This window comes from Pagrus pagrus, assembly GCF_965226575.1.
Source record: "Pagrus pagrus genome assembly, chromosome: 19".
Classification (NCBI taxonomy): domain Eukaryota; kingdom Metazoa; phylum Chordata; class Actinopteri; order Spariformes; family Sparidae; genus Pagrus; species Pagrus pagrus.
Window position 1 is genome coordinate 14857842 of NC_140203.1, and position 14707 is coordinate 14872548.

A 14707-nucleotide genomic window follows, 5' to 3' on the forward strand; every position below is an offset into this window, starting at 1 on the left:
TGTTCCTAGTAGTTGTGCAATAAAACTTCTCGTGGATTCTTAAGTGACTCAGCCTTCCGCTCTGTGACAAACAATCATCTCTGCTTTTCACCTACCCTGAAATGTTTGTCTGTCTCATTGGCAGGAGTCCCCTCAGGACAGTGCCATCACCAGGGACATCAACAGGACATTCCCAGCTCATGACTACTTCAAAGACACTGGAGGAGATGGACAAGACTCCCTCTACAAGATCTGCAAGGTGGGACACGCACACATGCAAGAGTATGTTTGAAATACATGTTTAAAGTCAACGCAGGGCATTTTTAGGGCCAGTCAGAGAAAAAAAAATCGGCTACAGAAACAAATCTGCAGTATGAATTCCCTTCCTCTGATCTCCACTGTGTTCCACATTGTCTGCATTAATAATTAATTTAAGAGGAGACACTACAGGAAAGCACAATCTTTTCATGCACTGGTCAGTTTTTAAATGTTGGTGTATTTGGCTTCCATGGCACTAGTTGAAAGAAAATGTCCAAAACACATTCGGGTATTCAAATCAGCACATAGTTAGATGGCCTCATTTCCAGATTTAAACATCAAATATAAGAAAACTTGTATTTAGAGTGCGACCGATACTGGATTTTGGGGGCTGATGCCATATTAGGGACTAAAAAACTTCTGATATCTACATATTGGCCGATATAAACACATTTTTTGCAGTGATCCCTCAAATGTTGTTATCACACACTTTAATAAAGATATGTAATGGTGGCAGGATATTTTACACTTTAACAATAACCCCTATTGTCTAAAATCAAACAGTATCTACTAATTATTTATTTTGTTTACCCTATTCACCTGTAGTGTCTTCTCTTAAATGTAAAGCTGTTATCTTTATATCCATCTGTACTGAAACGTGTTACAGTGAATGATGTGCGTCACTAACATGCAACCTTTTGAAAGGGAATTCTTGAGTGGAACTGGCATTAAATTCAAGACAATCCAACCAAATGCAACTCGAGATACATCTGTAAAATATTTGAAAAAATAGATTTTGATGGAATTTCTACAACCCAACCACCACATTTCTTTGGGGTGGATTTATTGTAAACATTGTGGCCCTGATGTACATTTATAACCTCATGATTACTGAGGATAATACTGTGATTGGAAAACTGTAATTGGAGATGTGTTCCCCTTCTTCTGTTATACTGGTGAGACGTAAACATTTTGTCTTTTTGTTCATCGCCAGCACCATTTGAAAATAATAGAAATCTGCATGTGAAGCGGAGTTACGTTTCCCTATAATACAGTGTAATTACTGTGTAAATGACTTGCTTTACAGTAGGTCTGATGACAAAGTTTGTAGAGCAGTAGTGGGAGTTGTCAGAGCTGATCATTAATTAACAGAGCAGCCACTCTGTTTCTGGGTGGTTCGGCGAGTTCACTGCCTGTCTAGCAAAGCAACATAAGTTATTTAATCGAACACAGGCACACACACACACACACAAACCTGGCAACTTGTCACAAAATACTTATTGATCGCGAACTGCCAGTGCTTTCTTTCTCGTGAGAAAGAACGCGTGCGCATACAGCTGAGACATGCACACATCTCAACCTATAGCTCCACAATCCCACATGAATAGCCTGGCTGCAGTTTGTACACACATTGTTTTTAAAAATTCCATTCATTATGTATAACTCAGGTGAGGGCATCCATCTCTTCTCAGACAAGCACCTCCTCAGGTGCGTTTGAATAATTCAGTGGGCGCTCCCTTTGCCTCTGTGTGTGGATTGATCCACACTTTGTCCGTTTGACTTGGACTCATTATTTGTGTTTGTAGCTCAGTAGGCCACATTTCCAAACTCTCTCCCTCGCTCCCTCACCTCACATTTACTCCATTTTCTCGATATCAACATCTCACTCCATCCCTCCCTTCCTTTTTTCTCCGTTCTTGACTCCAGATCCTTCCCTTATCAATGTCCTTCTGGGCACTTCACAATACAAGTGTGTTTGAGATAACAGCATACAGTGCAAAAGATTCAACTTTAACTTCTAAAAAAAGGAATAAAAATGAATAGATATTACTTTCAACAGCTCAAGTTCTCTGTAGTCAAAGTCTGCTGTGGGCTCAAAATCTAAATATTTATACACATTATATTTGACCAATATGATGGTGGATAGATAATATTTGGTTTTTATACTGTGTGCGTGTAAATTTCCAACGTCTCCATCTTTGAATTCTCTTGAATTTAAATCTGTTTTGAGCTTCCAGTGTAGTTTAATTTATATGGACCTCTCTCACACTATCTGTCAAATATAAAGTCAGTTCTCACTGACACTTGTCTGGGGCTGGTTTGCCAACACCTTAGGCAAAAAAATATTTTGGGTCTTTTTGTTCAAATTGCCCAGAACTTTTATTTACGTCAGCCCCCTGTCGTTCTTCTCTTCTTCTCTCTCTTCTCTTTCACGTTACATAATTTGTTTCTGTGTTGAAACTATAAATACTGTTTAATGTAGCCTCAAATATCTTGGTGTGAATCAGTTGCGGGCTTCATCTGCAAGGTGACAGCAACATTTACTATACAATAAATAATTTTATCATCATTTCTTTCCCCTCATTAATTTTTGAATTCACTGTGAAACTCATTTACTAACTGCGTGCCCGTTTGCCTTTGTCCTCTCCTTCAGGCTTACTCTGTTTACGACGAGGAGATTGGTTACTGCCAGGGACAATCCTTCTTGGCTGCTGTGCTGCTGCTGCACGTGAGTATCACATATCAGCAGGGTCCAGCAAAAAATCCTTTGCTTTTCAAACAATTTCGAGAGCCGAGAGCGGCTGTTTTGTTTTCATTTGACATTGGTATCTTTTTGACATTCTGCAATGTCGGAGGATTGGCCCGGGCTTACCTCGAATGTCATGGAGCTTTGTCTGTAGTATACCCAGTGTAGGATCTGATGTGCATGGTGCACTGTTACTGCCCTTAACAGATTGAGAAATATTTCATGATACTGACATTTTAGTTTTATAAATAATGTATGATATGTTCGTGTTCATCTGACACCCCCAGAGTAGAGTGCTTTTCAGCATCCCTGCAGTTCAGGGACATAACAACAGTGACACCTAGGGGACAAACAGTGTCATCGTCATCTTAGAAGTTGTTGGATGAGGGGAGATTTGTGCAAACGACATTTTAGAGACATATTTAACAAGTTCAGGTAGTTTATTAATCAACAGACATTTATATGGGAACATTGTGAAGTAAATTATTAGTTATATTAGTCTCATATGAAACCTGTGTCATTAAAGTATGATTTGGCACAATTGTTAAAGTTCTTTTTCTGTTTTGTCAGATGCCAGAGGAGCAAGCTTTCAGTGTTCTGGTCAAGATCATGTTTGATTACGGGCTCAGGGACCTTTTCAAGCAGAACTTTGAAGATCTGCACTGCAAGTTCTTCCAGCTTGAGAGACTCATGCAGGTATGTGCGCTGCATTTGCACAACTAAAGGGCTTTTTCTAAAGCTGGGGATCTCTCTGCACCTCACGATTCAATTTGATTCTGATTCAGAATGCTATGATGTGTTTATAAACATTAAACACAGCGCATTTGTAATAATCCATAACTAAAATAAACAGATGAGTTTACTAGCATTTTATCCCCCTACCCGTACTTTTTTCTAAATATACACCATAGCAGTGGTCGTCTGTTGGCATTGTTGTATTTACTGACTATTAAATCTTGTTGTTCTCACTGTAAACGTTCTACCGTATTTTCCTTCTGTGTCTGAAACAGGAGTATATACCAGACCTGTATAACCACTTCCTGAATGTGGGTCTGGAGGCTCATATGTACGCTTCTCAATGGTTCCTCACCCTCTTCACAGCCAAGTTCCCTCTTTACATGGTCTTCCATATCATTGACCTGCTGCTGTGTGAGGTTGGTAATAAAAGACACACGCTGAGTGAAACATCATTTTTAAGACAGGTTTTATTTTTGTTATTTATCTACACACAGTATCTCATACTGACAAAGATATTTTTAGACATGCAAACACTGACAAGTAATTAAACACAGAAGATCTCTGAGGAACCATTTGCTTTGACACTCCAAACTGAGCTCACACATGTCCTGTTTTTTTTTTTATAATTTATGTGATGTCTCTTGGTTGGCTGACTGATTTTTCTGACTGTGCCAAATTCAAGCCCCCAGGAGTCTCAATAAAAATAAAGTTTGAAGTGAAAAGCATGAAGTATGAAGTACACAGGCTTGTTGGACAATGAACATTCCTCCATGAGCTGCCTCCGCTTGATGGACTCTGGGAGCAATGGGAAAAGAATTTCTTGTCTGTGATAAAAATAGTTTTTTTGGCCTGAATGTCGAGCTCTAGTGAAAACCATGTCCCGTACATCACCTGAGTAATATCATTGCTATGGTGATGCATGGCAGCATGATGCTGTAATGATGCATTACAGCTGCAGGAACTGGGATGCTGTTCCAAAATGTAGGAAATGATGGACAGACGCAAATACAGAGAGGAAAACATGCTTTTTATCACACTCGGCCTCAGACTATGTATTTCTGGAGAGACATTTTAAGTTTGTAGTTTTTCAACAACTCCTCCATGAAGTTTGACAAATAATCTGCAGAGAATAGTCAGAGACACTGGGAATTCAGGGAGATGAGTGTTCAGTTGTTTACACTCCGCAACCTCACCGCTATATACCACTAAATCCTACACACTGGACCTTTAAACCCAAAGTTTATGTTAACTTCTTATAGTAACTCGGTTCCTCCGTACACCGTGAATCTGAAAATGCGTCTTTTTTTCCCTTTTGTTTTTTAGGGCATCAGTGTGATCTTCAATGTAGCCTTGGCACTTTTGAAGGTAAGGTAGCCCACACAAATATGAACACGCACACACACAAATGCTCACACATGCACACACACTGACAGTCATTGCTCTGAGAAGAAACAGAAGCGCACAGCAAGCGCCAAAAGAAAATCGAACCATGGAAAGATTCAACACGTCTGCACATGGCGCAGACACATGCTTAGAATCACCTCCACTGTTGCTGTGCTGAAAACGGTGCACATGCTCCTTTGTTGAAGTTGGACTTTGTTTCTCACTTCTCACATCCAGTTTGTTTTAACAATTTGGAAAATTGTTGCAATCAGTGAGGATTATGCTGCAAAAAATGAAGTAAACATCTGCCAGCGTGACTATTTTAGCTTGTGTAAATGTGGGGCATCTGTGTTCCCATCCCTCTTTTCCCCAGACATCAAAAGACGATCTGATCCAAACAGACTTCGAGGGTGCGCTCAAATTCTTCCGTGTTCCAGTTCCGAAGAGGTACCGTTCTGAGGAAAACGCAAAGAAACTGATGGAGCTGGCCTGTAGCATGAAGGTGAGTGTTGAGTGAAAAAAAAGGATAGCAAAGAGTCTGTGTTCACTAGGGCTGCACAATTAATTAAAATATTAACGCAATATGGCCGAGAGCAAAATCCAAATCGCAGAAGTTGCAATTTTTTTGATTAAGGTCAAATGCGTGACAAAACAGCATTATAATGAAGTGCTGTAGGGCTGCAGAGCCCTGGCCTACAAATCTGTTCTCCAGATGTAAGAAAACATGTTTGTTGGTACAGATCAAACTAATGTCACATCATCATGGTTAGTCCTTTTAGTGAAAATGGAAATTGTGACGCAAAAATAGTCATTTCCACTAATCGTGAAAAATTTTTGTCCGCTGATGAGTTAAAGTTAAAATGTAATGAATTGATTGAATGGATGGATCAAACCTGCACTACTACTTAAACACCACTAGGGGCCACTTTTGAACCTTAAATCGAGTGCATCAGAGGCAGTGAACACACACGCCTCTCTCTCCCCTTCCATCTCTGTCTCTTTAACACACATACACACACACTTACACCTGTGTCCTGACCTGTTTTGAACAGCATGGCCTAGTTTAGTTTAGAGGGCCAGACTTTGAAGGTAACTTTGGGCAGATATATTTATTAGCACAAACTGTAAAGGAGCCAGCATGGAGGGAGATAAGAGCTTTTGGGTTCTTAGTTAGATAGGTGGGCAGCAGAGAGACACACAAAGAGCAGAGCATCGCCAGCAGAGGAAAATCTAGGCAACTGGACTGCTCATCTTTAAGGCATCAGTTCTGAATATAAATCAGGAGTTTCAAGGAGATTCAAATGCAATATAAAGGCAAGTTTTTTGTGCGTTATTAAACTCGGCCAAGGAATTCTTTTTACCTGTTTGAATAAAATACCTTCATGTAGTAACTAAGGAGTATTATTGATCCACTGTTTACTGCGTTTAAGAAGTTCATCCAGCACATTATTTGGACAGAGAAAATATTTCCAAGAAGACATTTGGCCTCAGTGTACCTGCAGCGTTGGAGCTGGAAATTAAATCTGACTCCAGGTAGGCTAATCTGAAGCTTGGATGTCTCTGTAGGAGGATTAACTGACCAGATTACTGGTGCCCTCATTGACTGATGACACTGCCCTCTGATTGGAGCATAAATCTGTCTGGGTTGCCAGGTGCTCTAACTGTATTGCACGTTTTAGCTCAGATTTGCCAGGTATAGTACCTCATAAATCTCACAGTGCTGTATCAAAGCTTGATTAAACATTTTGATTACTACATTTGAATTACCTACCAGAGGAGGTATCCATGATTGATACCTTGCATTCTTGTATTGAAAAAATTGTGCTATGCAAAATATTGCTATACTATGCTGGATCATTTCCCTCCACCCCTACTACAAAGGAAGCACAAAATGATGCGGAGCTTTATTTATTTTATTTATACAGCAGAGGTTAAGGTCAGATATCGTGGTGTTTGACCTTTTGAACTGTTCAGTCCTCCCCTGCTTCATCACCTCCATGATGGAATTAGCACAAAACCTTAAAAGCAGACTCAGGATTACAGTGATCCTATCTTAAGAAGAGGAAAGGGGAAGGTTGTTCTTGCTCAGTCTACCATCTAGTAGATGGTATTCTGAGAAAAACTCATTTAACTGCTTTACTACGTAATTGTGGTCAAAGGTCATTTTCATTTGAGAATATGTGACAAAGACTGTCAAAAATGACAGTTCGCTCGCAAAATGTATTCAGGAGACAGTCTCAGGGTCAAACCTGGGGTCAGTCATTTTGTCCCGGTGTGTAGTTGTTACACCTACTTTCTCTCATCTGCCAACCTTTTGACCTCTAAAGCTAATATATGCAAATTGCCCAGGGGATTTCATTGAAAATCATGAATGCATGCAGTTCTGTTTGTTTACCTGTGTGCTTTAGTTTTCATCTCTGCATACTTTCTATCTAGTACATGTGAGCATGTATGTGTAGGTATGTTTGTACAGTTACAACTTTCCTGCAGCTGCTGTTATGCTGAACTTATGTATGACTTTCTTGTGTTTCAGACACAGAGCAGCAGCAATAGAGAACGCTTGTAATAGATTTTGTGGTTTAAAAGAGCAGAGAATGATCAGAAAATCACCCGAGAGAGCAGGCGGTCTTACAACAAACCTCTTTTAGCCGCTAGTGTACTACTGATGGTACTGCACAGGTAATTTGCTAATTCATAATTGATCCAGGACTTGTAAGATGAGAAATATTTCATGTAGCTGTACTTGAGAGAGCCGTGGTTGCTCTGTGTTCCTAATTGCTTTGCTAAGTAGTAGCTTCTGGAGACCCAGCTGTCGGTCGAGGCTGTGAGAAAAAGCAGGAAAGACAAAGAATGAGAAAAGGTGATCGATGAGGAGACTCCTGCTCTGAATCACCTCTTATACTTTTTCTTCTTGTTGTCTGTCCTCCATTCACAGAGCAGAATGTGCGATCAAATACACTCCGAGAGCATGCACACACTCACACACACACACACACACCCAGACAACATATGGGCCAAGCTGTCCCAGTTCTGCCATCATCATTAGGTGATGAGTGCTGGGAGAATTTGGATCATCTCATATACTGTCGTACAACACTAAAGCTGCGACTGCAACACCTGAAGGCATACAAGCAAAGACAACGCTGCATTGATGCTGCAGCCATCCGCATAATGGACAAGCGAGTCTTGTACACTGTGTTGGCTCTCCTTTTTTAATGCTGAAAATCAGGCACATAGTGTTCATTGTATGGTAGCTTTCTCTTTTAAAAAGCCCAATGTAAGGCAGCAGCAGGGCAGTGAAAGGCCTGTTGATGAGATTGCCTAAATGCAGTGTGTGTGCAAACTGCAACTGTTGGCATCAATGTGACTGCAAGTGTGTGTGTGTGTGTGTGTGTGTGTGTTTAAATGGGGCAGTGTTTGGGGCGATCAGAGGTGTACCACCGAGCCTGAACTCTGTGTACTGACCTTCAAGAACAAGACGATTAATAGTGTGAACTGCCAAAATTTAGACTTCAGGTTCCTTCAGAGTGACAGAAACATGACACAACATCTACAAAAGTCTGTAGCTGATTATAGAGTGTTATGTGCATCAGCCTTTAATAGAGCAGCAACAATTAATCTATTAACTTTTAATTCATTAACATTTAAATTAATCGCAACTATTTGATCATCGATTATTTGATTTAAGTTGTTTTAAATTGAAATATTTTCTGTTTTCCTTTTTTTTTGCTCCTATATGACAGTAAACTAAATATCTTCGGTTCTAGGACAAAACAAGGCATGTAAGAACGTCATCTTGGGCTTTGAGAAACACTGACACAACATTTTTTCATCTATTTCTGACATTTTATAGACCGACACAACTAATCAATAACTACAGAAAATTACTGACATATTAATCAACAATAAAACTAATCGTTAGTTGCACCTACCAGTAAAGTACATATCAAATTGCTGTAATCTTTGCTTTCTGTGTATTGTAGTAGCTTAACATTTTTGATTATTGGATAAATCTAAGAACTTTTTAAAACTCAACAAACAGCGGGACAGCACAAGTTGCTTTGTACTGTGTGGACAAGTATATCCTGGCAAACCAGCTTGTCAGACAGTAGCAAACCAGTAATCTCTGCGTATGTTCCATTACATCTTAACCAAGTACTGGACTGGACTAAAGAACGCCACAGTCCAGCAAAGATTATAAAACTTGTGTCCTCGTTTACAAAAGATTAGAAAGACTCTTCTCTGGCAGCCACCTTTAGCGCACGAGCCAAAGACTAATGTGCTGATTTATATTTATATCTTTCATCATGTGTATAGCCGCAATTCTTCATACGTGTGTTACAGTGGAGGAGTAATAAACGTTCGTTTTTTCTGCTCAACAGATCAGCCAGAAAAAGCTGAAGAAATTTGAGAAGGAGTACCACACCATAAGGGAGCAGCAGGAGCAGCAGGAGGCCCCCATCGAGAGATATGAGGTAGACATGAGCACACAATATTCAATAAAAAAATATATTTTTTTATTGGTATTAAGTAATATTTTCTGTACTTGGTTCTTCTGACAAGAGCAGGAACCTTTACATCCAGGTTCTTGTCACATTCTGACATCTTTAAAATGCTGCACTAATGAAGCATGTTGAAAGAGAGATAAAGGCGACAACTATTTGGCGTCTTTACATTTACATTTCAGTATCCCAAGTATTACATTTGATCTCATTACTCTTCAGCTGTTTGATGTAGATAATAGATCGTGTTACCGCTACATTACTTCTACATGGTGTTAAAACCGACACCAGATTCTGACAAGTTTTCCAGTGAAGAGAATAAATCTTCTTTTCTTTTTTTTTTACTGTGTAGACCTTGACAGTCCTTGTTCGAGAAAGAAAAACTACATGGCAGCAAAAAAGCCATTAATTGTACACGCCATAAGTCATCTCAAGGGTAACGGGTCGGTTGGATGCAGTACAAGATCATCAATTACAGTGACTGAACTTCTGCATTGTTTGCTCTTAAAAACTGCTCCTAAAAAGCCAATACCATTTTTTATATGTCAGAAGAGGTATCTTGGGATAGTTGTATTATCATTAAAGGTGCACTACGTAGTTTTGGAGAGGAAATTCTAATCAGAAGAGAAAGATCTTCAGTGATTTTCATGCCTAAACAAACTAAATAAACACACTCTATGATTTCATGACCGAATAAACTGAATAAACAAATGGACCTTAAGGGACAACACAAGTTCATACTGTTTTACTGAGTAGCTAGAAATGTGTCAGGGTTTGACAACTATTAACAAACTGTGTGTTGTGGACCGCATTGTCCTCTGAGAATGGCTTGTTTATTCTCTTGTATTAAACTACAACGTGATAAAATTGACGGCAGTTAAATGTTGTTTCAGTCAAGTTATCTTAGTTTAATCGTTTTAAGATGTGAAAGCATTTGTCAGATTATCCACCATTGCAATTCTCTATCAAGGTATTAAAATCCTTCTCAACAATTCTGCTTTTTAACATAATCCTATTTTAGAAAGCAGATTTGTTTTGATATGAAAAGCTTTAAGATTTATTTTCCCAGAGAAAGGATGAGAAGGGATATTTCAACAAAAAGCAACTACTTGGAACTGAGAATGTGTGTTAGTAAGAAAAAACTTTAAACCTTTTCTTAGAAGAAATGCTTAAGATTTTGTATCTCTCTGTAAACATTACATTAAAGCCCCCTCAACTCTTCTGCTTATCAAGTCTGGCCTAATATATGACATGTATATCAGTTTTAAATACAGCCGTCTGTTGCTGTTGATGCTGAACAAACAGGTTATGCCCTGTTAAACATTAAGCTCTCACCTGACTGAACTTTTACACAGTCTCCTTCTGTATATTGTTGTTTCACTCTCGAAACTACCAGCCAGGAAAAGATTCTTACACATTCACTCACAACTCTTCCTGATCAACCCCTTCTCCCTGCCCTCTTCATTTTCCTTCCTCTTTTATGTTCCCACATTTCTCTCTGCTCGTATGCTCTTCTCTTTTTCTTTGTCTCTTATCTATCTCCCTATGTTTTTATTTTTTGTCTCTGCTGCTCTCTTCCTCCTTTTCTCCCTCTCTCTCTGAATCCCTCCCTCCATCCAGCGGGAGAATCGTCGTCTGCAAGAGGCTAACATGCGCTTGGAGCAGGAGAATGACGACCTGGCACATGAACTAGTCAGCAGCAAGATAGCACTGCGCAAAGACCTCGACAACGTGAGCCAAACAGAGATTGTACTGTGTATTGTATATATGTGTGTGAAGATCTTCTGTTCTGTATGGACACTTGCAAATGTGTTAAAGTTCGTGTTATATGTGGCAACAGTTGTGCAAGAATTGAAACACCATGAGAGAGTGAGAATGTAAGTGTGTTTGTGCGACTTACCTTGAAAAGAGAGACGGTAGAGAGAAAACTAAGTAGGGCAAGTCTAACTTTCACTGACCTTCATATGCGTGTTTATGTGTGTGTCAGGCTGAGGAGAAGGCAGACGCCCTGAATAAAGAGCTGCTGCTGACCAAACAGAAACTGGTGGACTCCGAGGACGAGAAGAGACGACTGGAGGAAGAGTCGGCACAGGTTAGAGACAATGAAGGGACACTTTTCAGCCTGATGTCTATAGTTAAGACATCAGTCCAGCTTTTCTTTAAATCTCTTCTGCCACACTGGGTTACAGATGGTGGGAAAAAGGTCAGCACTACTGCAACACAAATCCTCAGGTGAAGGTATTATCAGAATTATTTTGAAAAGAGGCTGCTTAAATCTCCTGTGTGGGGGGTCAAGGAGGAGAGGAGCCGTCAGTATTCAATATTAATGTGACAGACTGTGACTGAGTAGTTTCTTATCGACTGAGCCAAGAGTCTGCAGGATTTTATTCAAGCCAAACAGCAGTCGATCTTACTGATAAGGTCTCTTTCTGTGGATGGTGTGTTAATTTCATCCACCTGTTGTTGTTTTTTTTTTAAAAACAACAGGTGGAATAAAACCCTGTGGACTGGCAGCATGTTGGTTTATCTTTGTTTATCAAACTGTTCTTTAAAAACAAAGCCTGTAATTTATGTTTTTCTGAGGTAGCAGTACTGGTCATACAATAACTGCACCCAGAGGTAGAGAAGCAGGATTTATACTAATATACTACTATACTAAACATCTTGTGTGTAGGATTTAGTGGCATCTAGCCACGATGCCCACTACAAAATGCAAAACATGATTATGAATATTATATTGAATTACTTCCAATAGATCCTCCGTGCCGTACCTACGCCTCAATGATGTAACGTGTCAGGGCTTCGGTTGAGACAGAGATACGAAGTCAGCAAAAAAAGAACTGTGATTGATCGCCATGGACTGCTTGCCTTTTCATCAACAAGTTTCTGATGCTGGTGGAGGTTGTTGCTAGTGGAGAGAACATAAAGGAAGTTGAAGGAAGACTGTCCATAGTCTTCCTTTTCCAAAACAAACATCTAGCAAAGCCCCGATTTTACAAAAGCCTCTCCTCTCTTACCCCTCTTCTTAACATAAACACAACAATTGGATCGTCATAATCTCTTACTGGATGTGACTTCAGCTCTCCCACCATTGGTCTGTATCACAGAGTAAATGAGAGACTACAATTTAAGCCCACTATGATATTTACGAATAGAAATGGCCAAAGTTTTACACTGAACTACTAAACAAAAACGACACTGTATGGCAGGAGTCCTGTCAACCCCTTTCATTGACTATTACACCAGCTGAAGAGGAGGCCAAAAAATATCAATCAGGAGTGATCAAAACAAAACAGCCGTTATGGGATTAATATCGACCAGTGAAGCTTAAAGCCATTCGCCTTTGGACATACAGCAAATGTCAAGCTGAAGCATTTATTTGTCTCTCTGCCCATTTTTCTGTATATTCAAACTCCTACACAACTTTATCTTTTTACCTGTCCATGCCATTTTCTCCCTTTCTGTTTGGTTAAAAAAAGCCAGTTTAATACTTTTGTCTCCATCCATGCAATACAAACAAATATATTCCAAACATTTTCAGGGCTTCCTCCATCATCTGCGTCATTCCTATAAAGACTCATACCCCCCCCAGTCAGAGGACAGACGATTTGATCTTTGATGTTGATTTTCTTGAGCTCAGTGAAGAATCCTTCTGACGTGGAGGACAGACCTGCTTGTCCTCTGTTCCCATGTGTGTTCAGTGCTGTCCTCCAAATGTCTCCTGTCGTCTTGAATGTGTAGGTGTACCTGTGAGTGATTTATGTGCTTGTGTAGAGGTGGTGTGCCGGGTTGTGTGAGACTTTGCCCTGAGCTTCGAGCCTGCCAATACTTACACTGTCTTCTTTATATGTCATGGCATTCACACGGTCTCAGGGGCCTCTGACTCTGCTTCTGTCCTTGGTCTCTGCCCTGTAACAGCTCTAACAGTATCTGTGCACGTGTGTGTATTTCCACAGCTGAAGGAGATGTGCAGACGAGAGCTTGATAAGTCTGAATCAGAGATCAAGAAGAACGGCTCCATTATCGGAGAATATAAGCAGGTATGTAATAATATCTCGTATCTAATAACATGTTGATTCCCTCCAGTTTGCTTGTGCAGCACTATTGGTTTAAATTATTTTAGTGTAAGTATGCCTCTTTCCTCACAACATTTTTAGGGAAGTGAAACTGTAAACTGTGGCGGATCCACCCCAGTTTACTCGAAACTTTTTTCAACACGTTTTATTGTAGACCACACATTATCACCCCTTATACAATCTGCTTAACCTCCTCCTCCCACTGGCACATGACTCTTTAAAATCTAAGAAAAATTAACGGATAAAATAAAAATAAATAAAACTACATATGACAGTGACCAAGCCAGCCTCATGTCCTTTCAAAGGACATTGCACAGTCATGTAACAAGCTGTCTCTTTTAGTTTTACACTCTGAATGTCTCAAGCTACACAGGTCTGTAATAGAGCTAAAAGGTCTGAAATATAGCAAGGTGCCAGGCCATTAAGAGCCTTAAAGGTAATCAATAAAATCTTTAAATCAATCTTAAAACCTAATGGGAGCCGGTGTAAGGAGACAGAAATAGGTGTTGACCAGTAGAGCAGTTCTGTACAGTTGCTGTTGTTTTCTAGCAGCAGGAACTCGAGTGGGCACTAATTATTTCAAGATTGTTAAGAGTTCATTCTAATCTGTGGCTAAGATGTATTTTTATGAGGTGCTTTAAAATGTAAAGTACTTGAACAGAGAGCAGCTCATTGATCTGGAAGGAGCACAGAAGAAGAAGGCATCTTTAATTGGCAAAGCTGCTCTTTGGTAATTACAGATGCAAGTGCACACAGAAGAAGAAAAGAATAGTACTGGTAGCTTGTAATTAACGATCCGACACAAATTTCATGTTCGGCTGTGGCTGGATACATGGTAGAAATATGAAGATTTAGTGCTGGGAAATCCATCAATATGTTATCGTTATCAGGATATAGACTATATATTATCTTATTTTGGATATCGTCATATCAAGATATGGTGTGTTGTAGCTTATACATATTGCCCAGCCCTAAATTATTGACATTTTCTGGGTTGCTTCAAAGGAACAACTCCATAATAATCCCCAGCCAAAGCTGCCAGCAGTTGGCGATCTCTGCACAGCAGCGAGTCTTGGCCTGCAGGTTTGTCACTTCATTAGTCCGAAGTGTGATAAAGCACAAAATAAATGAAGAAGAGAACATTTTTTGACAAATCCGCAATTTTAATCTCTTGTTCCGATCCTTTCATATGTTAAGTAGGCCAAGTAGTCATTATCATTAAGCCTCTCCCTCATACTCAACTG

The 14707-nt window shown here is 39.7% G+C and overlaps 1 protein-coding gene across 2 annotated transcripts in view; it reads left to right on the top strand.

Moving 5' to 3' along the window:
- The window catches only part of rabgap1 (RAB GTPase activating protein 1), a 73907-nt gene that overhangs the window by 49613 nt on the left and 9587 nt on the right, over positions 1-14707 (top strand). For both annotated transcript variants that reach the window (XM_084383419.1, XM_084383420.1), the window contains 10 exons: positions 125-238; positions 2672-2746; positions 3335-3460; positions 3775-3918; positions 4826-4867; positions 5259-5387; positions 9268-9360; positions 11008-11118; positions 11375-11479; positions 13344-13427. In XM_084383419.1, the coding sequence (XP_084239545.1) occupies positions 125-238; positions 2672-2746; positions 3335-3460; positions 3775-3918; positions 4826-4867; positions 5259-5387; positions 9268-9360; positions 11008-11118; positions 11375-11479; positions 13344-13427 (1023 nt within the window). The remainder of the gene's footprint in view (positions 1-124; positions 239-2671; positions 2747-3334; positions 3461-3774; positions 3919-4825; positions 4868-5258; positions 5388-9267; positions 9361-11007; positions 11119-11374; positions 11480-13343; positions 13428-14707) is intronic.